The 25,573-nt window shown below is 36.5% G+C and overlaps 3 protein-coding genes and 3 non-coding genes across 9 annotated transcripts in view; 5 read left to right on the forward strand and 1 right to left on the reverse strand.

Annotated features, from left to right (window-relative positions):
- The window catches only part of LOC124414148 (protein eva-1-like), an 87,519-nt gene extending 84,194 nt beyond the window's left edge, over positions 1-3,325 (forward strand). The window contains exon 9 of the mRNA XM_046895094.1: positions 2,818-3,325. Within this exon, the coding sequence (XP_046751050.1) occupies positions 2,818-2,989 (172 nt within the window). The 3' untranslated portion in view covers positions 2,990-3,325. The remainder of the gene's footprint in view (positions 1-2,817) is intronic.
- A 4,109-nt stretch (positions 3,326-7,434) lies between these two features.
- Positions 7,435-15,068, reverse strand: LOC124413813. Of its 4 annotated transcripts, none has more exons than XM_046894596.1 (5): positions 14,694-15,068; positions 11,910-12,014; positions 11,375-11,683; positions 9,582-11,166; positions 7,435-7,667 (listed from the first exon to the last, which is right to left on the reverse strand). In XM_046894596.1, exons 1-5 carry the CDS (start codon positions 14,874-14,876, stop codon positions 7,654-7,656), a joined length of 2,196 nt encoding a protein of 731 aa, XP_046750552.1. In that variant the 5' UTR covers positions 14,877-15,068; the 3' UTR covers positions 7,435-7,653. The 4 variants fall into 4 exon arrangements, with proteins under 4 accessions (XP_046750552.1, XP_046750551.1, XP_046750549.1 ...); XM_046894595.1 differs by having other exon boundaries at positions 7,435-7,698; XM_046894593.1 differs by having other exon boundaries at positions 9,436-11,166.
- A 290-nt stretch (positions 15,069-15,358) lies between these two features.
- LOC124413814 (nurim homolog) lies at positions 15,359-25,461 on the forward strand. Its single transcript, XM_046894597.1, has 3 exons — positions 15,359-15,604; positions 23,745-24,228; positions 24,413-25,461. The coding sequence occupies exons 1-3, from the start codon at positions 15,472-15,474 to the stop codon at positions 24,534-24,536; spliced, it is 741 nt and encodes a 246-aa protein (XP_046750553.1). The 5' UTR covers positions 15,359-15,471; the 3' UTR covers positions 24,537-25,461.
- On the forward strand, positions 22,055-22,173 carry LOC124414289. The gene has a single exon (XR_006929934.1). It is a non-coding gene; the product is annotated as a 5S ribosomal RNA (ribosomal RNA).
- Positions 22,263-22,381, forward strand: LOC124414360. The gene has a single exon (XR_006929999.1). It is a non-coding gene; the product is annotated as a 5S ribosomal RNA (ribosomal RNA).
- On the forward strand, positions 22,471-22,589 carry LOC124414372. The gene has a single exon (XR_006930010.1). It is a non-coding gene; the product is annotated as a 5S ribosomal RNA (ribosomal RNA).
- Positions 25,462-25,573: the final 112 nt, after the last annotated feature.

Here is a 25,573-nt window from a genome sequence, read left to right on the forward strand (position 1 = left end):
TCGACCTCCTCGGCTCAGATGTTCTCCTGATACCAGGAGTAATTTTCAGCTAAGATTTCACCGAAATAGCATTTAGGCAAGCCATCGTTTGCTTTTCTAAGCAAGCAGGCATTCTCTTGGACGCACGGCATCGATTTCATGCGCAATCAATCATGCAGTCTTTGTTTTCAGTCGACCTCCCCGGCTCAGATGTTCTCCTGATACCAGGAGTAATTTTTCGCGAAAAGTTCTCCGAAATCGCATGTGAGCAAGCTATGATATGCCTTCTTAAGCAAGCAGGCATGCTTTGGGACGCATGGCATCGATATCATGCGCAATTAATCATGCAGTCTCTGTTTTTAGTCGACCTCCTCGGCTCAGATGTTCTCCTGATACCAGGAGTAATTTTTCGCGAAAAGTTCTCCGAAATCGCATGTGAGCAAGCTATGATTTGCCTTCTCAAGCAAGCAGGCATGCTTTGGGACGCATGGCATCGATATCATGCGCAATCAATCATGCAGTCTCTGTTTTTAGTCGACCTTCTCGGCTCAGATGTTCTCCTGATACCAGAAGTAATTTCCAGCTAAGATTTCACCAAAATATCATTTAGGCAAGCCATCGTTTGCTTTCCTAAGCAAGCAGGCATTCTCTCGAACACACGGCATCGATATCATGCGCAATCAATCATGCAGTCTCTGTTTTTAGTCCACCTCCTTGGCTCAGATATTCTCCTGACACCAGGAGTAATTTTTCGCGAAAATTTTTTCGAAATAGCATGTAAGTAAGAAGTGAGTACTGCATTAGTAAGCAGGCACGCACCCAGGTAGTTGGCATGACCGACAAAGTCTACGGACGGATTAATGTCTGTTTCAAGCGACCTTCTCACTTTTCATGGACTCCGGACACCAGGAGCAGTCTCAGGCTGATTTTTCTCCGATTCACTCGTTTCCAGCTTTAAAAGTCAAAGGGTGCGGAGAAATGAAAGTAAATTCTAAGCCCTTTTTGCTCTTTCATTCTTATTCGAGATAGTTGAGAAATACCATATCATAGACATCCAGACGTTACTTCGACGTAATTCCGCCAGAAAATCAACGGATGAAAGTACACAGCCGAAAAATATAACATTTGCACCAATTTCTCAAACAGGCGGGATAGGAAAATCACAAGTCAGAAATTTTTTGTTCTTGTTTATTAAACATACCTCTATTCCAGTACAAGTGTTTTTTCATTAGTGTATTGTAGCATACCAAATCACTTAATAGTATTTAAGTGAAACACACAGAAAATATGAGAAAAGAGAAGTGCAATATACATTTGTCTACGTAGAATATTAAAAATGTCATGTCAGATAGTTATTTTTGTAGTTTGTCAGTATAGTTCAAGTTCTATCCTGCACGCAGGTAGATTGTATTACTACAGGAAACGATATGTATAATATCATATAGTTACTTTCTCATGTAACTTGAGGTAAAAACACTTAAGAAATCAATTTCCCCGTATACTCTTTTTATGTTTCCATCTGTTTGGTCCTATGCCATTTCAAACGTCTGTCTTGCAATCCTCTTTGTTGGTCCCTTGCTCTCTTCGTTGTCATTCAGATTTCCTAAGGGTCCAAGTAGTCTAGAACGGCTCATATAAATCGATTCTGTAACAAAACATTTTTCGCTTCAAAAATCACAAAAACATTAAGGTTAACCTTAAGGTTAAGATCGATCTCTGGCTAAGATTAAAACGATTTTGAGTAATACTGTATGTAATTTCGTCCACTTTCATAAAATACAAGTATTTACCAAATGACGCACATTTTGGATATCCTGTAAGAGTAATTTTTTTCGCTCCAAAATATACAGATAAAATTTACCTAGCAACTTTGATACCAAGCCATGCTCCGAAGTTTCCGATATAATTTTACTTCCTCAATTATTAATTATCAAAGCTTCGAGTTCTAGTGAAAAATTGATATGTTTTAGAAAATGGTAAAATTTTATCAATATTTTTTTTTCTTCCTGCATGGCACGAGGACTACAATTTCTATGAGCATTCCAGTGAAACTGGACTGAAATCCGTCCAGTAGAACTGAAAATAGAGCTGCAAAACGACGCATATGAAAAAAAAAATTACCTAACCTTCGACCCAACATCCCGTCCATATTATCAACCTTGTGTAATTAAAAAAAATTTGTTACATACTATTCAAGACATTAATAAACATTGTGCAAAATGAGATTTTTTTACCGGCATTCATTTGTTCCTAATTAAATTCTGGAAAAAGTGCATTTTCGGCTCTTTCGACGCTGTGGTCCCCTTAACAAGTTACTCAATTTCTCAAGACAGAACGATTATGAAAAGTCTTCCCATCAATGAATGATGAATAGTTCGAAAGACAAAGTCAAAAGAAAAAAATCCGTCAAATTATCTCAGCAGTTTGGGTGTTTCACTGGAGATATTCGAAGTTTTTTTTGCTCCAAAAATCCCAAAAAGAAATGAAATAAGGCTTAACTCTCAACCCCATTTCATGAAATTGTAATCGATCTCGAAAAGCTTCGAATCCAGTTGTTTCAAATGCTATGCTGACATAATTTATTGTTTCTCAAGAGGACGCGTTCGAGATTAAGTGGAATACTCGCTCACGACCACACAAATCATTTGAAAGTTAAGCAATGGGAAAAATGCATATCTGTATTGTAACACCCTTCGGTTTTCCCTACACATTTAAATTTCAAACACACGATCTCGATGAATCTAAACGTGGTACGATGACAAAATAACACATTCTTTTCATTCTATGATATTTTGTACCATGGGCTATAAAAATTTTTTGCTTGTTTTACATGTAAAGCGTGCCTCACGTCGTAGAAGACACCATGACGTTTAACGCCGCGGAAAATCGGTACCCGTTGCGACCTATTTCGACAACGCACCGGGGACTCATGGAGACGTCTTTGGTGACGACGAATGACCTGGTCGAAGCTTCCCTCCGGAATGGTCAAAACCTTTGTTGTCCTGCGTGACGTCAGGGCGGTGGTCGCCTGTCCGACTTTCGCGTGACCGCCTCGCCATCGCCATCGACTCTGGGCAGTACTCGTTGCCATTTAGAAGACGGCCGCTACTCAGCTGGAATCGGGCGCCCCGATGACAACAGACCGAGGCCAAAGGTCAGGTCATCTGACGTCATTGGTCAGCCTAAATCATGCACGAGGATGTACTGTTTTTAAAAGTGCACTGATCAATCTCCTCGATTCAGAACGGACTATATTGAAACTTGAAATGTATTTTAAATGACGTGAGCATGTTTTACGCGTTTTTCCATGCGTGTTTTCCGTACACAAAGTACCCATTTCTATGACGGTCGACTGAGTCTGACTGAAAAGACAACTATCAAGTCCTAGGAGTTGAAAGTGGTCTTTTATGTACTGCGCGCATGCGCTGCGCGAACCAATCTGACATTACTTGACCCTAACCTGAATTTCATGCTTCGTGAAAAAATGCGTGATATATACTCTTGTCATGTTAAGAATCCTGTGCAACAAGGAGGCAACGGTCTTTTCGCCTCTTTGTTACACAATATATTATAGTTTCATACATACAGGAATCGAAAATTATTAATTATGATTTCGAGAAGTGTACCAGCCACAAAAAAAAACAAAGCATGTAAATCCGTAATGGAAGTCGTACAGCATATTTTGCGATCTGACAATTGCATTTCAGTGACATTATAGATAAAATAAAATTCTATACGATAATATTGATGCTTTTTCATTTTTAATCTTCTCGGACTTTGTTGAAATTCTTGAAAAATCGTTTTAAATGTTCACTGATTTTTTTTTACAGTTGTATCCTTCTACAGCTCTTCTAATTCCGTTTCAGCGAAATATGGTCCTTATTTATGGAGAAGGTCTAAGTAATTCCGGACTTATCGAGTATTCTTTCATTCATAAAGTAGGATCTTACAAAAGAACATTTTAGTCGAAGACCTGTCGAAAAGGTTTTACAAAGACAAAGTATTTTCGCATTAAACATCAGTTGCACATTATTGTCACTATTCATGTTATTAATCAAGCAAATTGTAGAGAATTTATTTGTCAAGAAAATACGTCCTATGGTTTGAACTTTGCCGAATGACGCACCTTTTTTGTTCAAGAAATGATTCAATGGTGTGCTCTCTCAAGTTTCAAATGATTGTACTGTAGTAGTTGATATTTGTGGTATAAATTTTTTCTATACTAATTGGCTATTGTTTAACATCAGTTGCATATTGGGAAGTTTCGTTCCATAATATTCTTTTTACGACAGAGTCACGACTGAACTGTGTGTTTGATACACTCTTAAGGTCATGTAGAACTTCTACCTTTACCAACCAAGCAAACTCACCCTCTTTTTTCCTATATTAGACAAAGAAACGAACAGAAAGGGTTCAATTTTCGACGTTGTATGCACGTTTGTTTATTTAATATATGACGAAAAAGCGTAAGTTTGCTCGGTCGGTAAGGGTAGGAGTACTACATGATCTTAACTTTTATAACACAGGAATGATAATGTTTTAGGAATCTAGTTACCCTCAAATGGAAAGGGGTTCAAGGTATTAAATGAAGAGAGAAAATACTTGAAACAAAGTTTAACAGTTTCTGAAAATGATTAGCTGCGTAAAGTAATGTGACCGCAACATTTCATTTTCTATTGGTCAACTTGATGTTTGACGGATTCTTTCGAAATTTACGAGTTTTTTTACTGGTTTTATTATAATTGATACATGGAGGGCTGATTGGTTCTATTCAGCATTGATAGTTATACCAAATTGAAAGTTCGACTGGTCCAAGCTTTCGTTCTTCAGACTGTAATTCTCGCAATTTTGTACTTTTGCACAAAAAATTCCCATCGAAACATTGTAAATACAGGTGTTTGTGACTGGAAAATTCTTCAAGTTTGGCGAATGTCGGGCATTATAAATACTGTTTAGTGAAAATTTCCTGAAAATTTATGAAATTTTTATTAATCAATGTCAAAATTACTATCATTCACCAAGTCTTGGATATACACCTTTGATTATTACGTTTATAAATGTACTTTACGAATCATGTTGACAGTAAAATATATAATGTTCTCGATTATTGTTTGTAAACTATCTGTACATAATATATTATACCCTTGTTTGTTGTGTAACATGTTTATGCTGTATAATCAATAAATCCAATAACTACGTTTCAAAAAAAAAAAGAAAAAAAACCTTCATTTCCAAAGATTTCAATATACAGCAGTTATTACTACTATTTCCCACCTAAATAGAAGCAAGTATGTGCAAATCTAAATCACAAAAATCATTGTTTGGCAAAACCAAGAAAACCAAACAAAAATCAAATTTACTACAGGTTTTTTACTTAGAAATAGTTGACTTGCTGATAAAGAAATAAAAATTGTTGTTGTCTATTTTGACAAACATTTTAACGAAATAGCAGAAGTTGACTAATTTTTCTTGCTGCTTTTGCAAAACTGATATATGTTCCATGCCTGTATAACTGAATTACCATTTACCAGTTTACGCGGTAAAAGTCTTGTGCAAGTCTCGGAGAATCGAGACTCGTGAGGTTTTTTCTCGTACGTATTTATTTCAAACTGATTACAGACTAAGCCGTTTGCTGATTTGGCATGGAATACCCCTCATACACATTTAGTCAACGGTATAATAACAGAAATGGAAAAACAGCAACCTGAAAAGCCACTTTACACGTTATTTTATACGAAAAAAAAATCAATTCTGAAAAATTACGACATACAAATTAGTGTAAAGATATTTTAAACATTTTGTATACAATTAACTACAAATAAAATGTTGCATTGAATATTTTATTGAATCTGCACGTCAGAGCATGTTGGAGAATCGTGTATATAACAGTATACATATTATACATATTGTATATGTAATATATTTAATTATTTTTATAAGATATAATATAGACTCATATTACACAGCCAAATTTTCACGAATCATTCTCTGGATACGATAAGAAAATAAAATGAAATGTAATAAAAATTGAGAAAATTATAGCAACTATCGCTGACATCAAAATCATTTACGTATAGATTTAACGAAACAGTTTACGTTGATTACTTGACTTACTTCAAGGACCAGCTAATTCGTGGTAGCTTTTTTTTTTAATAAAAAGTAATTCCTGCATTAAACGTAAAAAGTTGTGTCCATTTCGAAGAGAATTCGTTTCACGGAACAACAATGTTTCCACAATACAGGATGCAGAAGCTATGAAATCATAAAAAATTACTGTTTGAACATTTTCATTTCATGTCACTTTTTTTCCTTTGTTTTTTTTTTTTTTCTTTTTTTCTTCTCGTTCCGCCACGACAATAGAATCAATGATTTTTATTTTCAAACAAAAGTGACTGTTGGCTGTTCATCGATAGATAAAATTAGCTACAGTAACAGTATTAGTAGTGTTTATCTACTCGATACAATAATTATTATTTTTTCAATTTGTTAGATTAATACGCAGTATATATAATATATATATTTATATATCTATACTTCTATTTTAAAACCAGTGTTTACTATCTCTGTTTAATCACGCTATTCTAAGGTTTCGAATTCAAAGATCGGCTTAATTGAAAATCAGCATTGCGCCAGTGAACTGTGCAACTTAAAAGGCCTTTTCACATACATGGTTGCGCTAGCAATCAGTTGGTGCGAACAACAAGAATACTAACAATTGACTAAGAAAATTTGATGCAGAATACCCAGGCGGCTTGGTAAGTGCAATTAGTAAATGTATTTACGATTTAGCCTAGGTACTCTGAAAATGTTTTACTGTAAGATTGTAGGCAATAGTTATATTACTTTCAGTCAACTATATGGTGATTTATAGTTTAATACGTATCAATGGTTCTAAACAAAGATGCGGGGATAAATGAATTAAATGTTTCAATAACATTCATTGGCGTACAGAATTTTGACGTACGGTTCCAGTAAAAAATACATATTTTGTACAACTACTCGAAGTCTAGGAAAAGATAATGGTTCTCAAGTTACAACTTTGCGTCGGTTATTGAAGTTTGTTTAATTGTTGGTAAATTTATCATTCTTTCATTAAGCGTATAATTTTTTTACTTTTCTGTAATTTACTAATTTTCAACAGAGCCAATGTTCACAGTCTATAATCCGTTAAAAATCCAGTAAGATTATCAATATACCATCTTTGCTATGCGAAAATATCTCAATTTTTATTGAAAACACCTGTCCAGCCTAAATAATACGTATGTAGATATTCATACCTGTCAAATTCTTATTTTTATCATAAAAATTGTTGATAAAAATGATTTTTAACCAGGTAATACTACTTGATATTATTTTTTTATTTTTTTAATTTTTTTTTTATCTCTCTTTATCGTAACATCGTTCGAAAGGGATGTTTTTATCCAAATCAAAATTCATATTGGATTGAAATTTTCTTCGTTAATACATTATATTTATTAAATATCACCTACTAGTTTGATAATTCATATTTTTTTACCATTTTATTGTAACAACTCACTTATCACTCTTGACATATCGAATTTGTATTCGTTGAGAAGTCGGGCGTTCAATTCAACGTTGGTGAATCCCATTTCTTGAAGAACTTCGAAGTATCTTTCGACCATGGCCGGATCATGAATGTCGTCCTCCACATTTTCATGAACATCTCCCTGTAAGACGACATTAATTTATTTATTTTTTCTTTCGTTAGGAAAAAGAAAAACTGAGTGGCATATATTTTTCCGTAACAACGAATGTAGCGAAGAATAGATAATCAACTCAATCGTCACAAATCATTAGTTTTATAACTAAAGAATAATACCACAGATAAAGGAATCAAAAATAGTAAAACTGGCGATAAATATCATCGAGACGTGAAATGAATGGTAAGAAGAATGGCAAGAATGATAAAGGGTTTGGAAGCAAAGCGTCATCAAGCTTCTTCTGTTAATCACTCTCAACTAGCTTGATGATGCTTCAGGTCCAAATGCCCGACTATATTTTTACACCGAGATAAAGTAAGTCAAAGGCAAGTAATCTCATTTTACGACGTGATAATAGGTTGATATACATCACCTGACGTGCTTTAAAGTAACATAGAATATCATAAGACAATATCAAAGTCAAAACATTGCTTTGCATGCTTGGACTGAGGATTTTGAATGTGTGAGTTATGAAGAATAGTAACAAAAACTGTTGTTTTGAAATTTCTAATCTTGAAACAAGTTAGTGAATTAATTAAAGAAAATAAAGTGACCTTTAGATAACTTTTTAGAAATAGCTATATGTATGACTCACTGATCGTTATAATGATCGATTTAAAAGAAGAAATGGCGATTTATCGTTATTAAATTGCATTATTGATAAAAATAATGTGCGATACTGTATGTCAATTGTATCCAAGTTATTATTATGAAAAAGAAAACAAAACAAAAACACACAAGTAGGTAGTTGATACACGTTATAATTAAGAAGTGATGAACTTGTTTTTGGCGATCGTGTTTCAGATTTTAAAAGTGAAGAAAACAAAAAAAAGAGTCGAATTGTAAAAATTAAGTAATATTAGCTGGAAATATATTATAAGCAAATACCGGTAGAAGAAAATCATAAATCGATATTTCTGACAATTGCAGAGAAATAGAAATCCAAAAAATACTAAATTACAAGAAAAGTGTGTATTTTAAGTAATATTACTATTTGAAAAATGTTCTAATCGTCTCGTTTTTCAAGGCAAAATTGTTACAAATTTAGCATTGTGCATAATTCTCTGTGTTCTGTGTGCTTTTTTTGAAATCCAGAAAATTCCCAGCTAATAACAGGCTAACCAACATCCTCACAATCGCAATTATAACAGAATTGAAAAATTGATACAAAAACTAGACGTTTCGAGTAAAAATTCATGTGTAAAAAACTTGAGTATAATTCAAAAGACATTGACTTGTAAAAAAAGATTTTCCACCCTGGTGAGTTATCTGAATTAGAATGAAAAGAGAAAAAAAAAATGATTGACACAAAACACCCGACCTATGCGTTGAATTTATTTAAAAAAAGAAAGCGTTACTTTTTCAACTGCAAAATTTTGGCTGGCTGCCCATAACGATCTTTATCGAATAAAAAAACAAGTTTCAATTACAAAAGTAGAATGTATAATTTTATTGAAGGGATTAAAATCGGGCGTATAAAGGATGTAAATAAAGCATAATCTGTCGGACTTGAGTGATTCTCTGTGAGTACGTTGTTATCACTGGATTTTCGAGGTCTAAAAAATGAACGTTAGTGAATTGAAGGTTTGCGTAATTGTAGCTTTGTTTAAACTTCATTGTCAATATCGTTAGGGGAGAGGGACCAGCCATGGGTGCATTCCATCTTGAATAACTCAATGAGGGTTCTCGTTGCATTGGAAAATTTAAGGACATCTAATTCTTTGAGCATTATTACCGTCTGCATATTGCGAATCCGATCAAAAACTCGGCGTGCGGTTGAGTAAGCACTTGATGCGACGGTTACTGCGCCAGATACCAATGTCTCAGGCAAAATATGTACAGAGTCGTTAGTCGCACGACCAAAATCTGGAGACGACTCACGGGTTCCGTTTTCGACGCTTGACTTCTGCGGTTGTTCGGTGAAAACGCAGGCTGAACCTTCGCTGGTAAATTCCCTTATATATTTTCCGCTCGTATCGTTCGTTCGTTTCGATTGGCAGCCCCTTGCGCCGAGATTATTTTCGCAGGAAGTATACTTGGTCTCTTCGAGACCTTTCGAAGCGTTGTTATCAACGACCGTGTACTTCGGACCTGTGTGACTCGTTCGCGTATGAACTTGCGTAAAGTTGTAAACGCTGCTGCCCGTGGCGCGAGAACTATGAGAGCTGAAGCTGTGCGTTGTCTCGTTTGCCATTCCTGAGGTGAAGTCTGTTTGCGATTGGGTGACGGTAGGGGCTGTTTTATCTTTCTTCGTTTCGTAACTCGGATGAGAACTCTTCATGATCAAATTCAAGTTACAGCTCTCGTCGTTCAATTCACCCAAATTTGTATCAGACTTAGACATTTGCGAAGCATCTTTGGTGACGTGGCTTGGTAAAGTTTCATTGACGAAAGCGTAAGCGCCTCCGGGTCGTTTATCCAAAGATATTTCGCTCGATTCGTTTGTTTCATGATCGGTACTTTTTCCAACTACCTTTCCCTCCATGTCGACTATAAGCACATCGCTTTTTTTCTCATCCCGATCCTCGTGGTCAAGATCGATGAGGTCTGCGTTCGACGTTTGTTCCGATATATTTCTGCTCACATGAAAATGGTCCTCATCTAGATGAAGTGAGGAGGCGGAAGACACTGGGCCTGAGAGCACCTCGAAGCTCGGAGAATCCTGATTGTTGTTACGATCGCTCTCTACTTCGCACACGACGTTGAAGTTCTGTCTGTCCACCGTTGGCCGAGCTCTGTTGTCAAACGTTTCGGGAAGTTTTGAATCTTGCGTGTGGCACTTGTTCAATGGTTTGTCTAGATTGAAGCAGGGCGGTGTCTGTATCATTTCAAAGTTATAGTCGTGCTCAGCGTCCGAAAGATTATCAGAGTTATCGCTGTCGTCCAACATGCTGATGTTGTCACTGTCCGACTCGCCCTGGAACGAGGTTCCTTTGCCCGTTGGCTTCTCGAGCATTTCTTGTCCAGTTACGGAGCAATTCATTCGAGCCCTTCCCTCGCTGCAGGAAGACATGTTCGAACCTAGATCGCATTTCTTGGCCTGTTCTTCCTGTGGCGGTGCTGAAATGACGACAGGTACAAAAGCGCTTTTGGAACGCTTATCGAGGATATTATCCAGCAGAGTAGTATTCTGACAAGAGTTTTTCATCTTGTCCGACTTCGTTTGCTTCTTCACAATCGACTTCTGAACATTATGTGCAAAAGTTTCGATTTTCTTTAGATTTCGAAGCATTCGAGTGTACGGCTGTTGAGGTGGGCTAAACGCATCGCTTGATTCTGCTTCGGCGATGGGTCGCTTTTTTTTCTTGCGACGTTGCTTTTCTTCAGTATTTAAGTCTCGAAAATGACGATTGTGACGCATGGAACGAATGTACGAAACACATGTCTCTAAAGGACCTGAAGCCAGTACCGCCATTATATCCGAAGTTACTTTTGTAGAGACCTCTTCAACGATTTCACGCTTCATCTGGAAAGGACGAAAAATTAATAAGGACTTGTTGAGTAGTTAGAAGAAGGACGTGAAAGTTATATATACTTTGGAATCAAATAAACATAAGTCGAATTGAATTATTGGTTGTTAAGATATAAATTCCCAAATTTCACCCATTTTTTCAGCCTTCTATTTGCATACTCTTGAAAGCATTATATTATTATTATGTGTGATCCAAGTTTACCGAATCCATATAACTTCTGAACCAAGCTGGTGGCGCGTTTTCAGATGATGAAGATGCGAAACAAGACTTAGTCTTAGGGTTGTCTTCTAGTTTTCCGCCATTCCCGACGACCCCAGTCATATGGATCGGAGCCATTTCGTTCTTCGTAGTTAATGGGAATGTTTTTTTTTCAAAAACAAACAATCCGTTGCAAGCACTAGTCAGGGAGGACTGTTTCGAAAGACCCTTGTCAGACGATGATTCTTGCTTCTCTATCTTGTCAATCAATAACAGAACATTCTTGTACTTCTTGGTTTGAGATCTGGCGAACTGTAAAAATAATATGAAATATTATTTAAGCCAAAACTGTAAAATGTGAATCACAAGTCATCGCTAAGACTCGACTTATTGTCTACTCTGAAATCATATTATTTACAAATTTTTCTTTCGAGATCAATTGACAATTACAGAGCGATTGCCACAGATCTGAAACAATTCTGTATGTAAGCATGGTTACTTTCTCAAGTTAAATTATATGGATTGAAAAGAAATTTACCTTAAGTGCTTCACGAAATTCACACTCCGAATCGATTGGTAGTTCGTCGCCGTCGCTATCCACGTAGCTGATAGCTACGTCTCCTGAGACGCCTAAGTTTTGACACTATAAAAAATAAAAAAATTAGATATTACATATTATTTGCGGTGTATTTATTAGCACATTAATCTTGATTCATTGTCAATAAAAAATACCTTTCGCGTTTACGCGATTCATTGAGTGTTACAAATTTAACTTGTCTTGAATAAGACTTTTCAGCACCAAAAGTGAAAACGTTTCTGCATCAAAAAACAGAAAAACTGGTAACAAAGTAAAAAACTGTGCAGAAGCCAATTTTCAGACTTGAAAACTGAACTTTTTTTGCTGTTCTCAATAGTTTGTTGGTATATTACGATTCACGTTAATGTGGTCAAGTGAGGTGAGGTGAAATTAGAGGAAATCAGTAAGCAATGCATAGTATTCAGTGAAAAATGAAATAATCTGTGATGTTTCAGTTTTCTCGTATTTTTAAACTAAATCAATTGTGGCCTCCGTAACTTTTCACCTTTTATATTGAAGATAGAGGAGAGACAAAATGCTACAATCAGGTTCCAGTTATGTCTCTGAACATTCGATTTTTTAACGGAGATAAAGCAGCTGTTGGACCAAGTTCTGTATCACATCAGCTACACAGTTAAAGCATCTCTAATATCATCTCATTCATACAAAGCTGAAGCTAACAGCCAGAGTTACGGGGCTTATTAACACGAGAAAGTGAACCTTAACTATCAAAACGTTGTTGATTCGCAGAGAAAGTTAACACCTTGATAAATTTATGGGTATCAAATGACTGTATTTTATCTTCTAATGTCAAAAATAGTTTGCCTGTACAGCGGTTTAAACTGAATTGAAAACTCAGGTTGTGAGTAACCTGTAATTAAGACAAGAAATTCACGAGTGGTGAACGAAAATGACGAACGATTTATATTCCTTGATAAAAAAAAGCAGCGTTAGTAACGACCGAAGACTGGATACATTTTACTTCCGTAGTTTCTATTATTTACCAACAATTCTTGGCGATAGTGGATATCAAAGCGAGACTAGTGCAAACATTCCGAGACCGTGTACACTAGGTTGTTCACCTCTACCCAGATATAGGTACTCAAACATAAATATTTGGCAAGGTTGAAGTTAGTGATGTTGTCGTAATAATTCACGTTTCGAAGAAATCACTAACAAATGACCAACTTCCAATGGTTTAAAAATCATTGTTTAGAGACCACAGCTCAAAGATAATGAATGTACTATGTGCCATTTATGCCACAATTTACTGTTTACTGCATTTCAAAGATGTTTACGCTCACATAATGGTCATTCTTTAAGATAAGCCTGAATGAAATTGATCATTAAAACTTAAGACCTCAGCAAGAATAGTCGTTAGGCTTCAACGCAGAGCTTATCGTTCGCTTACAAGCGATGCGAGAGTCGCTATGCAACAGAATTTACATATGCAGAGTGTGAAAAGTAAACCAGGATAAAAAATAAAGGTCGTACTGTTTTTAAATCGCTTCAAATCCCATCAAAGATCAGAAATAAACATAATTGTATAAACATTATTGATGCGTACATGTGTAGGTACTGCAACGAGGTTGAAGTTCGCTGCATTATCGCAGAAAAAAATATTCAATCACTCCATTTGTCAAAGATATCAGATATACATAATAAAAGAAGTAAACTATGCTGTTCTGATAACATACTTGACAGACATTTTTTCATCGCTTTTCTGCGAATCTGTTAATATAGTTGTTAACTTGTAGGGGCTAAATTTACGAGGTTGAAGTTAGTTACGAAACAGAAAACAAAAACTTACTAATTCATACAAGGTTGAAATTAGAAACGTAATCGAAACGAAGAGTTGTGGAAAAAATTACTATTTTATTAATTTTACGACGATTTTGAAGGACCTAAAATTTCGAAATATTAGTGTGTTTTGTTTCATTACGGTTTACTGAATTTCAAACAATTCCAAAATCACGAAATAACGGTTTTTCCTCAGCATGAATCGTTACGATAAGTTACCAACTTCAATACGATACTAACTTCAATATCATTAAGGATATCAGAAATCCCTTTAGAAGCGTGAAAAATAGGTATTTTTCGAGAATTTTTTTAAAGGTGATAAAATAATCTAATCATTTTCAAATTTTAACATAATTTTATTAAAGTATTCAAGTTTAGAAGAAATTTTTTTTGTTGCGATGATACACAAAATGGCGGCGTTATTAATCAACAACCTTAGATTGACTCTGAAGTTAGTCGAGTCTGCAAAATACTCGTAAAATCTGAATTACAAGAATGTTCCGATTTCAAAGAATTTCAAATAAACCCAAAAAGTAGTGAACTAATAATATCTTCCGTTACAACCTCATAATCGTACAAACTTTGTCGCTGATGTAAAATTTTGTTATCCCATTGAATAAACGTAACAAACTTCACTCTCGCATCTGAGACAAAATGGAGTCGAAACAAGGAAGAACGAACGTGTTATGTAAACATTGGGAAGACAGCAGTCGTGAACAATTACAAACAAGCGGAAGCGACAGCCCACGATAAGGAAACGAGTTGATAATAACGTTTGCGGTTTGCAGCTGAGCTGCCGATCCGCATTTAACGAATATTCGGGCTTTCCAAGAAAGCTTTGCTTTTATTTCGAGATGGCGTCGAGTCGTCGCCATCGAGTGGCGCGTTGACAGATCGGCACAAAACAGTGCCGTTATACTTTGCATCAATCTTGTGCATTTTTACCAGATATGATTTGAAGAGCCAGAGGTCAAGAGCGGGGTCAGGAGGGTCACAGATGCCGATCCTAGCCTTTGAATCCTGTCGTTTCCCGGAAGATTTAGCCGCCTGTTTGCACTGGAGCTCAAAAATCAGTTCGCGCTGGCCGCCGTCTGCTGACCCTGACTGCGATCCCTTCGACGAAGACATCGCTATTACGCACCGGCCTATTTATACTCCACGCCTCTGATCTATTCTCGGGTTATTTTTATTTTCGGATATTACTTCTCACTCCTTTCTCCACACCACTGTCGCATCAATTTACCGGTCTAAGCTCTAAACAGCCGCACGGTGGAAAATCACATCTTCGCGAGACTGACTTTGCCTCTGTGAACTGTGAAGCGCCAAACAACCGCACACGATGCACCGTCGTTGACGTGGTTCGATCAATGAAAACTACGCAGCAACCAGTCACTAAAAGGATTACTAGTAAACGTCTCTACCGCTACGTAGCGCTGATGTGCTTTATTTATTTTCCTATCCCACCATCCTCCCCCCCCCAGACGATGTTTTAGGCGTATTCGTACCCAGGAATTTCGTTTTGTAACCTGTGAAGTTACATGTGAAGTTCGTGGTTTCCCTTTACCTTTATTTCTGTACTTAAAAATCCTATAATTTTGTTCATTGTACAAGGTCCATTCTGTCAGATAGACACGGTTTAAAGTACTTTGTGTATGTATGTAGAAAGTAGCTGAATTTCAGTTCTGACAGTGCTGACGGTTAATCGTATTAATTCTTGGCCGAAATGATCGCTAAAGCGGTTAGCGTCGTTGTGTGCGCGAGCAGTTTCGTTTACACGTTTTATGTCGTATGCAATTTTACATATTTCTTGTCGAATCATAACGAGAATCAAAAGTCCATGCTTCGTACGGCCGAAGGTAATGTAATCATTTGATATACTAGCTCGTTACAGATCGCATGATCTTACTTTGACAACGATTGTATGTATGTAGAGGGCCATGGCTTATGACTCAAAATGGGCTCAAAACGCCGCGTCCCGTACGCAAACATGATGTCTATATATATACATAATACATATACCTATATATAGCATACAATGGGCAATACGCGTTGCCTTGGTTCCTCCCACAGGCTATAAACCTGTTGTAACTATAGATAGAAGATTGCGCGCGCTATCTATGACTAACGAAACTCATCAGTTCTACCCCTTACCGACCGAGTCATTTTGTGTATTGCACCATCGACTATAATGGTTGAAGACGAGCAGCCGTGGGTATTCATTCGAACAGGTAATGACAACGCTCTGAACTTACCGACTCGGTTGTGGGATCAACCTTATCAATTGAGGCGGTGATAGTAGGAAATTACTGTACCGACGTTTTCTGCCTGGTCACTCTCCTACCTATCAAACGGCCCTGCTTACCTAGCTGTCTAACAACTTTTAGTCAATGATTGCAAACATGAAATGCAGACATTTTTTCTCGATATAATGGGATCCATAGGAGATCGATTTTAAAGTAATGTCAAGTAAAAGTGTAAGTTACAGTACTATTTTCCTAGCCTATGTAAGACAGGTACAAAAGCGCTTTTGGAACGCTTATCGATTAAATCTTATAGCAGAGCAGCATTCTGACAAGAGTTTTTCATCTTGTCCGACTTCGTTTGCTTCTTCACAGTTGACTTCCGAACATTATGTGCAAAAGTTTCGATCTTCTTTCGATTTCGAAGTATTCGAGTGTACAGCTGTTGAGGTGGGCTAAACGCATCGCTTGATTCTGCTTCGCTGATGGGTTGCTTTTTCTTGTTACGACGTTGCGTCTCTTCTGTATTTAAGTCTCGAAAATGACGATTGTGACGCATGGAACGAATGTACGAAACACATGTCTCTAAAGGACCTGAAGCCAGTACCGCCTTTATATCCGAAGTTACTTTTGTTGAAACCTCTTCAACGACTTCACGCTTCATCTGGAAAGGACGAAAAATGAATAAGGACTTGTCGAGTAGTTGGAAGAAGGACGTGAAATTTATATATACTTTGAAATCAAATAAACATAAGTCGAATTGAATTATTGGTTGTTAAGATACAAATTCCCAAATTTCACCCATTCTTTCAGCCTTCTATTTGCATACTCTTGAAAGCATTATATTATTATTATGTGTGATCCAAGTTTACCGAATCCATATAACTTCTGAACCAAGCTGGTGGCGCGTTTTCAGATGATGAAGATGCGAAACAAGAGTTAGTCTTAGGGGTGTCTTCTAGTTTTCCGCCATTCCCGACGACCCCAGTCATATGGATCGGAGCCATTTCGTTCTTCGTAGTTAATGGGAATGTTTTTTTTTCAAAAACAAACAATCCGTCGCAAGCACTAGTCAGGGAGGACTGTTTCAAAAGATCCTTCCATCTTGATAATTCTTGCTTCTGCATCTTGTCAATCGATAACAGAACATTCTTGCACTTCTCGGTTTCAGATCTGGCGAACTGTACAAGTAATATGAAATATTATTTAAGCAAAAACTGTAAAATGTGAATCACGAGTCATGACCAAGACTCGACTTATTGTCTACTCGACAATCATATTATTTACAAATTTTTCTTTCGAGATCAATTGACAATTACAGAGCGATTACTACAGATCTGAAGCAATTCTGTATCTAAGCATGATCACTTTCTCAAGTTAAATTATATCGATTGAATAGAAATTTACCTTAAGTGCTTCACGATATTCACACTTCGAATCGATTGGTAGTTCGTCGCTGTCGCTATCCACGTAGCTGATAGCTACGTCCCCTGAGACGCCTAAGTTTTGACACTATAAAAAATAAAAAAATTAGACATTACATATTATTTGCGGTGTATTTATTAGCACATTTATCTTGATTCATTGTCAATAAAAAATATCTTTTGCGTTTACGCGATTCATTGAGTGTTACAAATTGAACATGTCTTGAATAAAACTTTTCTGCACCAAAAGTGAAAACGTTTCTGCATCAAAAAACAGAAAAACTGGTAACAAAGTGAAGATTTCAATCTTCAGACTTGAAAACTGAACTTTTTCTGCTGTTCTCAATGGTCTATTGGTATATTACGATTCGCGTTAATGTGGTCAAGTGAGGTGAGGTGAAATCAGAGGAAGCCTGAAGTTAGAGAACCTGTAAGGGTAATTGAGTATGTCCTAAGCCAAATTGCGATGACTGATCAACTGCTCAAGTTGATGAAAAAAGTTACATAATATCAGGAGGTAAAAAGTTGTAACATTATTCCTCATTGTTTAGAATTTCATTCGCATGTCTTCTTATCTCTAAGTGATGAAATCTTGTAAAAATACTTAAGAGGGAAATCAAAAAAAAATGTTAACACTTTTTTTTTTTGTTTACTGGTTTTTATTTGAAAAAAATCAGTAAGCAATGTATAGTATTCAGTGAAAATTCAGTGAAAATTATCGTATTTTTAAATTAAATCACTTGTGGCCTCTGTAACTTTTTACCTTTTATATTGAAGGTACAGAAGAGACAAGATACTACAATTACGTTCCAGTTATATCTCCTAACATTCGGGTTTTTAACGGAAATAAAGCAGCTGTTGGACCAAGTTCTATATCACATTAGCTACACAGTTAAAGCATCTCTAATATCATCTCATTCATACAAAGCTGAAGCTAACAGCCAGAGTTACGGGGCTTATTAATACGAGAAAGTGAACCTTAACTATCAAAACGTTGTTGATTTGCAAAGTCAACACCTTGATAAAGTTGATAAAGTAAAGTAAAAGTGTAAGTTACAGTACTATTTTCCTGGCCTATGTTAGGAGAAGGCTGGAACTTAGTCGCAGGCGCCGCGCCGTTTAGACGGAGAGTTAACGACAAAATTAGTCGCCAGATTTATAGATCGATAATTCTCACCTTTAATTATACCGCCTTAACGATGTTACATTGCATTTGAAATATTTCTTAAATATATTTATACTATCGAAAATGTTATGTTACATTTGAGATATTTCTGAAACGTTTCGAAAGTACCGGTGATGTTATGTTGCATTTGAAATATTTCTAAAACGTTTCCGCAATATTGGAAAGTAAATATTACAATTGACATCTTTCAGAAACGTTTCAGAAATATTCCTGAAATTATGTAACGAATCTAAAATGTTGTTACATTTCTGAAATATTTCTGGCGTATTTCGTGCCGTGTAGGAAATCAGTTATTGCCGGAGTATCTGGGGAAGTATTTTTATTTATTTTAAAATTTTATCTCTCAGAGTGAGCTACGTAGATATCTACGTGCGTCACTATATTGTGATTATGTATGTTCACTATTTAGATTTTCGTACCAAATGTTTTCACGATTTTTACTGTCAAATGCTGTGGAGGTAACACCTCATCCTTAAACGCAGAGTCCTTTTCTCGTAATCTTTGCACAGTACTTTCGTGTAAGCTGGATAAAAAACTCAAAAGATATCATTTCCGACGTTTCACTTTATTATCTTTAATATAAGTATAGCGAACCTCACCAACCCGAATCTCAGGGGGAGAGTTAATTTCTTCGAGTAAGAGAGGTTTCGTCTTATCGAAGTTTTCAAGTAACAGAGGGTGACCAAGACAATATTCGACTCATAGAGGCTCGCAAAAATTCGCCAAATATATTTTCTCTTCTTTTTTGAACCAGACTTCACTGCTTCAATCACCCTAATTTTTTCATCGATACTTGACGATGAAATCAAGTTCTGTCTGTAAATCATTTCAAGACAAACTGTCGCGCTTCGAGTTATAGTGGTAGCCTTTGACTTGGAGAGATTAGGTATCTTTGAACTCGAATTACAGAAGCAAAATAATGGACTTTGATACGTTTGGGAAACTTCGAATTATTCTCTGTTTTTTCTTCGAATTACACAGGTTTTTGCAAGGGAATAGACTGAATCTCAGACATATGAAGGTTTTCGAGTTAGCGAGGTTCGACTGTACATAGTTCGTCGTAGGCTATTTTATCATAATTCCATTTTATCGCGCCAGATAATGTTCTCGCGTTTTGAGTTCATACATGAATGAAACTTACTTTAATAAGCCTTCTCAATTATTTCCAACAATTCGAAATTATTTAGTGTTGTCGCCTACTTTTTTAGACTATCTACCAAACCACTTTTGTCAGCATTACGTAAAATATGTTCCTTTCCTTTAACTCTTTGCCGAAGTTTCTTACAAAATATACATACCTCACGAGTCTCTTGTGAACTGCTCGTTGTGGTACTATGTGAGGACGCAGACGGCTGTGTTACCTCACGTGCTTCAGCAGAGGTTGATGGAAGTGATGACACCAAGGACGCATCGGGTTCTTCATTTGCGTCTCCTTCGTAGTATTTACCCGGCAACGTGATGAATTTTTCATAACATCTAGAGTGATACCCTACTTTGCACGCGGGGAAAAAAGTGATTTTAAGGTCACCATATTTAAAATTTTTTTTTAGACGTATTTTTTTTATATTTCTACACATCTTCACTGTATCACGATTAAACGATATCAGGTTTTTACTTTCGGTACGACAAAACACACAACGTCTCAACACCATGATTTTCACGTGATACAAATAGAAATCCACAAGTAATATCTCGTTAGCTGAGTACATACAACTGCTCGCAATGGCCAAATGGCATAGACTGACTACTTGGAATGATCATCCGATTTTCAACGGTCTCACGAGGCCGCGGCAGAGGGGCAAGCATTACAACCGCGTTCAGCAAGGGCTGTTCTGTGCAAATTTTTCGACCTTTGTCATTGTCTGGCGGGCTGTTTGGCTTGAAATTGTCATCTGGCACTGTATATACATACTATTGACGGTCTGTTCGACAAGAAAACATCAACCCAAGTCCGAGCCCAAGTCTTTATCTATGAGACGATTAAGGGACGTTTTTGCGCACTTATGTTACTGTCTGAGGGTAGTTTTCCACCAACTAATGTGTCTGGCATAATTTTTATTATAGATAAACATAACGAACTACTACCACACCAAAAATTAGCGTTTCACAAATCAGATGTCCGATTGATTTTTTTTTAACCCTTTACTGCCATACCGCAGCCGCCTCCACCACTAAAAACCTGCCAGACATCCCGATCAATTTTTAGTGATGTTAAGGCAGTATAATAAGGTGAGAATTATCGAACTATAAATCAGACGACTAATTTTTATCGTCAGCTCTTGGACTAGTTGTTTCACAAGTGAAGTTCACGCTTTTTTAAATGAGTAATAGGTTGAATAATATGAACATCGCGGTCTCATTACACTTGGAATAAATTTATTCTACTTCCTCGTCCATATTTTCATTCATTGGATGTATTACTCGAAATTTTTTTTATTTTCATTGAAAAATTAATTTCTGTTAAAAAATATATGTCACGGTAAATGAGCATAAACAAATTAATTCGAGAGACAAAAGAGACATGTTATATAAGTAATTTAGAATTATATAATTCTAATAACCTTAATTTGAGGGAAAAAAAATGTTTTACTTCTGTCCTATGTCCATGAAAACAGTAATTTTTTTATTCCCGACTCAATCATAATGTTAACTGTATTAACAGGATTCTTTGGTAAGGTCTATAGTCGGCGCTTGTTTTGCAGCGTGTTAGCGATCACAGCGAAGATCAACATTTTCATGACCTTTAAAAAGAGATTAGATTAGATTGGATTACATTTTATTTTTCATGCCTATGTGGGGCCAAAGGGCAATCCAGCAATACGAGTTTATACATATTTAACGATAAGCAACATAATTAAGAGCAGAGTCGCTTACACTAGAGAGAGAGAGAGAGAGAGGGAGAAAGAAAAGAAGATACAGCTGTCCACCTTTCCTTCTGTAAATGCCGGACAATTATTTTATTTTTATTGTATTTTCGATTTTTTTTTTTTTTAATTTTATTTGATTTTTAAAAAAGTATATTTTTAGGTGGAAAGGGGGAGGGGGCTTCACTCCCTAAGCCCCCACCAGGGCTTGCGGCCCTGGACCCGTTTCCTCGTCTCAGCTCCCGCCGACCCACACTTATATATATAGACTAATTAGTAATTACGTACATTTTTGAGAATGAATTTTTTAATTATCAAGCAGCGTTTTGAATTTTACAGTCAATATTATGAAAGATATATCGAGCCCCTGTTTTCAAGACAATAATTTGGCCAGAGTTGAGTCGAAAATAAAGCTCTAATTGTAAAACACGAATAAAATCCGACTATTGTTTCGGGTGACTACTAGTCAACCCACCGGCAGGAATAATCTTGGACTTTGTTCCATTGTTACACAATATACTATTCAACAACATTCGTCCATCTGCAGATTTTTTAACTTTTTGAGATCAGAGGGTAATGTTCTAACAACACCGGCAACGGCCATACCATGTTGAAAGCACCGGTTCTCGTCCGATCACCGAAGTTAAGCAACATTGGGCGCGGTCAGTACTTGGATGGGTGACCGCTTGGGAACACCGCGTGCCGTTGGCATCTTTTTTTTTTTTTTTTTCCGAAGACAGAATGGAAAAGGATTTACCAGTTTCTTTAAGCATCTCAAGAAGCAGAGATTCATCTCCCTCGGCAACGGCCATACCATGTTGAAAGCACCGGTTCTCGTCCGATCACCGAAGTTAAGCAACATTGGGCGCGGTCAGTACTTGGATGGGTGACCGCTTGGGAACACCGCGTGCCGTTGGCATCTTTTTTTTTTTTTTTTTCCGAAGACAGAATGGAAAAGGATTTACCAGTTTCTTTAAGCATCTCAAGAAGCAGAGATTCATCTCCCTCGGCAACGGCCATACCATGTTGAAAGTACCGGTTCTCGTCCGATCACCGAAGTCAAGCAACATTGGGCGCGGTCAGTACTTGGATGGGTGACCGCTTGGGAACACCGCGTGCCGTTGGCAAATTTTTTTCTATTGTTTGATTGTCGTCGATTTATTCTCCAGATTCTTCGGTTTTTGCGTACCGTTTTTATTTTACATTATTCGCGCGAATTTACAGATAATATAGTGTAAAATATTGCATGCCACGACACTATTCTCATGTGATAATATTAAGATATACAAAATATGCGACTATTCACAGAAATTGAACGTTTTAAGCGTCTGATTCGGAGGAAAACGTGAAAAAAGTGAGTTTGTTTACTGACTACCGGGCACCCAGGGTTGTAAATCTTGCACTTTTTCTCATTGCCCAGCTAAAATCCTGAGCTAAGTCTTGGACTAAGTGCGATGGGAATGGCGCCCGGAATAAGTCAATTCCTTCTCAGCTGTCTTTGTCTTCGGACGTGCTTCAAAACTGTGCATCGCCTGTTTTCCACTACACCCCTCATTGTAAATAAATAATTTCGTTAAACAGTCTTTACCCAATTTGGATTCGGAGTTTTTTTTTTAATTCGAAACCCACCATAAAAATCCCCAACACCCATTTCATCAATTCCATTTTTTATCAATCCGTGATGGTGAAGAATTATTTTTTAATTTGCGGGGAAATTTTTTTAAGTTTCCTTTGAAAGTTCTTGAAAAACTTTGAAACTTGAAAAAACTTCGAGAAATTCTCAAAATTAAGACTTGAGAATTTGAATGAATAACCTTTGACACAGGAAATCCACATCTTAACATTTAGTAACATTAGGCATTCCAGGAAAAAAGATAAGAATTTTTTGTACAACTCTGACGTTGATTTTACCCTGAAAAATTCTGCATCATTCTGTGAATTGGAACATTTCCCAATATGATGAATGAATAACGAAATTCCATCGAAGTCTGTATAAAATATAAAAATTAAAAGGTATATTCATAAAAATTTCCGTTCAGTAATTTTAATTAGCTCCAGCATACGCACAAATACCGTTATCATACATTATCCTTCCAAAAAAGAAGTAAATTGATCATGAAAATTGTATCAGTTCGTTGAAAACCATCAATTTTTGAATTTTGAAAACAATTAACGGTTATTTTCTCATTCTACATACATATATCGATAGATAAAATCTAATGTGATGAAGCCATTCCTGTAATTGTGTTGGAAAAAAAATTAGTTATCTTTTTATGCTTCAGAAGAATCTTTGGTTGTTTCGACAATATGGACATTGTTGATGGACACCTGCCTGCTGTGCACATTTATGGTGCAGCATTCCGTGATGGCCAGTGACTTCGTGAAGAATATTTACCGGCGATTAGACCTCGAGGAAATAGAACGGAGTGTGTATAACACTGCAGCCGCGGGTGCGATCCATTTTTTAATCAGCAATTGGCGCCCCGTGCCTTGGGCAACGGTTTGGAGCATCAACACCTTCCACAGCACATCGCTATGGCTGATATTTACCAGCATTCACATGCTGGCCTGGCTAATAATTTATGGCGGCTGTGTCGTCATGGATATTTCCGAGCTTATGGGACTGAAACAAGTTTACTATAAAATTTCCGGCCGACAAAAACCGCTGATTATGAAGAGCGAGCAACTCCAACGTTTGTATTCCCACATGAGACATCCAAGCTTCACAGGCTTCCTCATCATTTTCTGGATTCATCCGTTCATGAGGTGAGCAAAGTTGTATTTGCTATCAGCATTAGTTCTTCCATTACTTCAGTTTAAAAAGTAAATGTAACACCATCCTGCGATTATTTCATTGAACTTTGTTGAGTTTGAGCTTCAGATCAGATTAGCTCTTATTGAAGTTCGACCGATAACTGTTATTATTAACATCATCAACTTCATTTTACAGCGTTGATCGGTGTCTGCTGGCAGGATTGTTCACAGCCTACATGATTCTGATGTGGACAGTTGACCAGAAGGATTATGAGTACCATAAATCGGTTATGCAGATGAAACACCAAAAACTCTTGTAATCGCCCCAATTTGAAATTTGGTGAATCGGTGCACTTTACAGTAAATTAGCTGCTTACAAACTAAAACCACTGGTTTTTATATTGATCAATACCTTGATTTCCAGCACGAGCGATAGATATCACTTGAAACATAAAGTTCTACTTAATCTATATGACATGTAAGATTGATTGGCATTCACTTTTGTGTAACAGAATATTTTTCAAGTTCTTCAAACGGGCTAAAGAATTTCACTCTGTCGTTCTTCAACTGTTCTTAAGTAGTTGATTCTGTGTGATGTTTCAAGGAATTCGTCCATTAATGGTTCGATTTCATCCTGTACACCAAATCGACCACCCATACCTTAGTTATAATACGTGTGTCGCATTTATTTATTTAATTTTATAGACTTATTTTATACTTAAATATTATCTTTTACGAGTTTGTTAACGTTACCTGCACATGCATAGTATAAAGTTTATCCTAACTTATCTTAGCGAATGTAAAGAACAATCACATGTTAGTGTAATACAGCAGCAAAATACATTATTTTAATTGTTCTTATATCGTGTTGAAAATGCTGAATAGGTGAATCTATTTTCTTTGTCCAGTCTGTATCAGGATCTATTCACAGCAGATTCATATGCATAGGATCCGATTGGATCCCAATAAAGACCGGAGACAAAAACCGTGCAGAATGCCAGAAAATTCCGCAAGTCACGGACGCAAATTTTTCTGATTTGGTGCAATAGCGATTTCTCAGTAATAATTTTTCGCTAAGGTGTCCTGATGCTAACCAAGTGGTTTAGCTTAACTCATCGTTTTTATATCATAAGTTTCAACCTACCTATAACGTTATAATCTTCAGTGTGCGAAGTACTTTAGTAGTAATAGTGCAATTATTTTTTACTGCAATTTGTAATAATAAATAATAAAATAAAAAATGGGTTGAATTGAGGTTTTGTAAAACCCGTACAACTAGCTCGTCGATTAAATCAGTACTCACGACTTCTGAACTAGAATTAAATCGTAGAAGTGTTTTATTACTGTATAACCCCAC

This window comes from Diprion similis, chromosome 13 (assembly GCF_021155765.1).
Source record: "Diprion similis isolate iyDipSimi1 chromosome 13, iyDipSimi1.1, whole genome shotgun sequence".
NCBI lineage: Eukaryota > Metazoa > Arthropoda > Insecta > Hymenoptera > Diprionidae > Diprion > Diprion similis.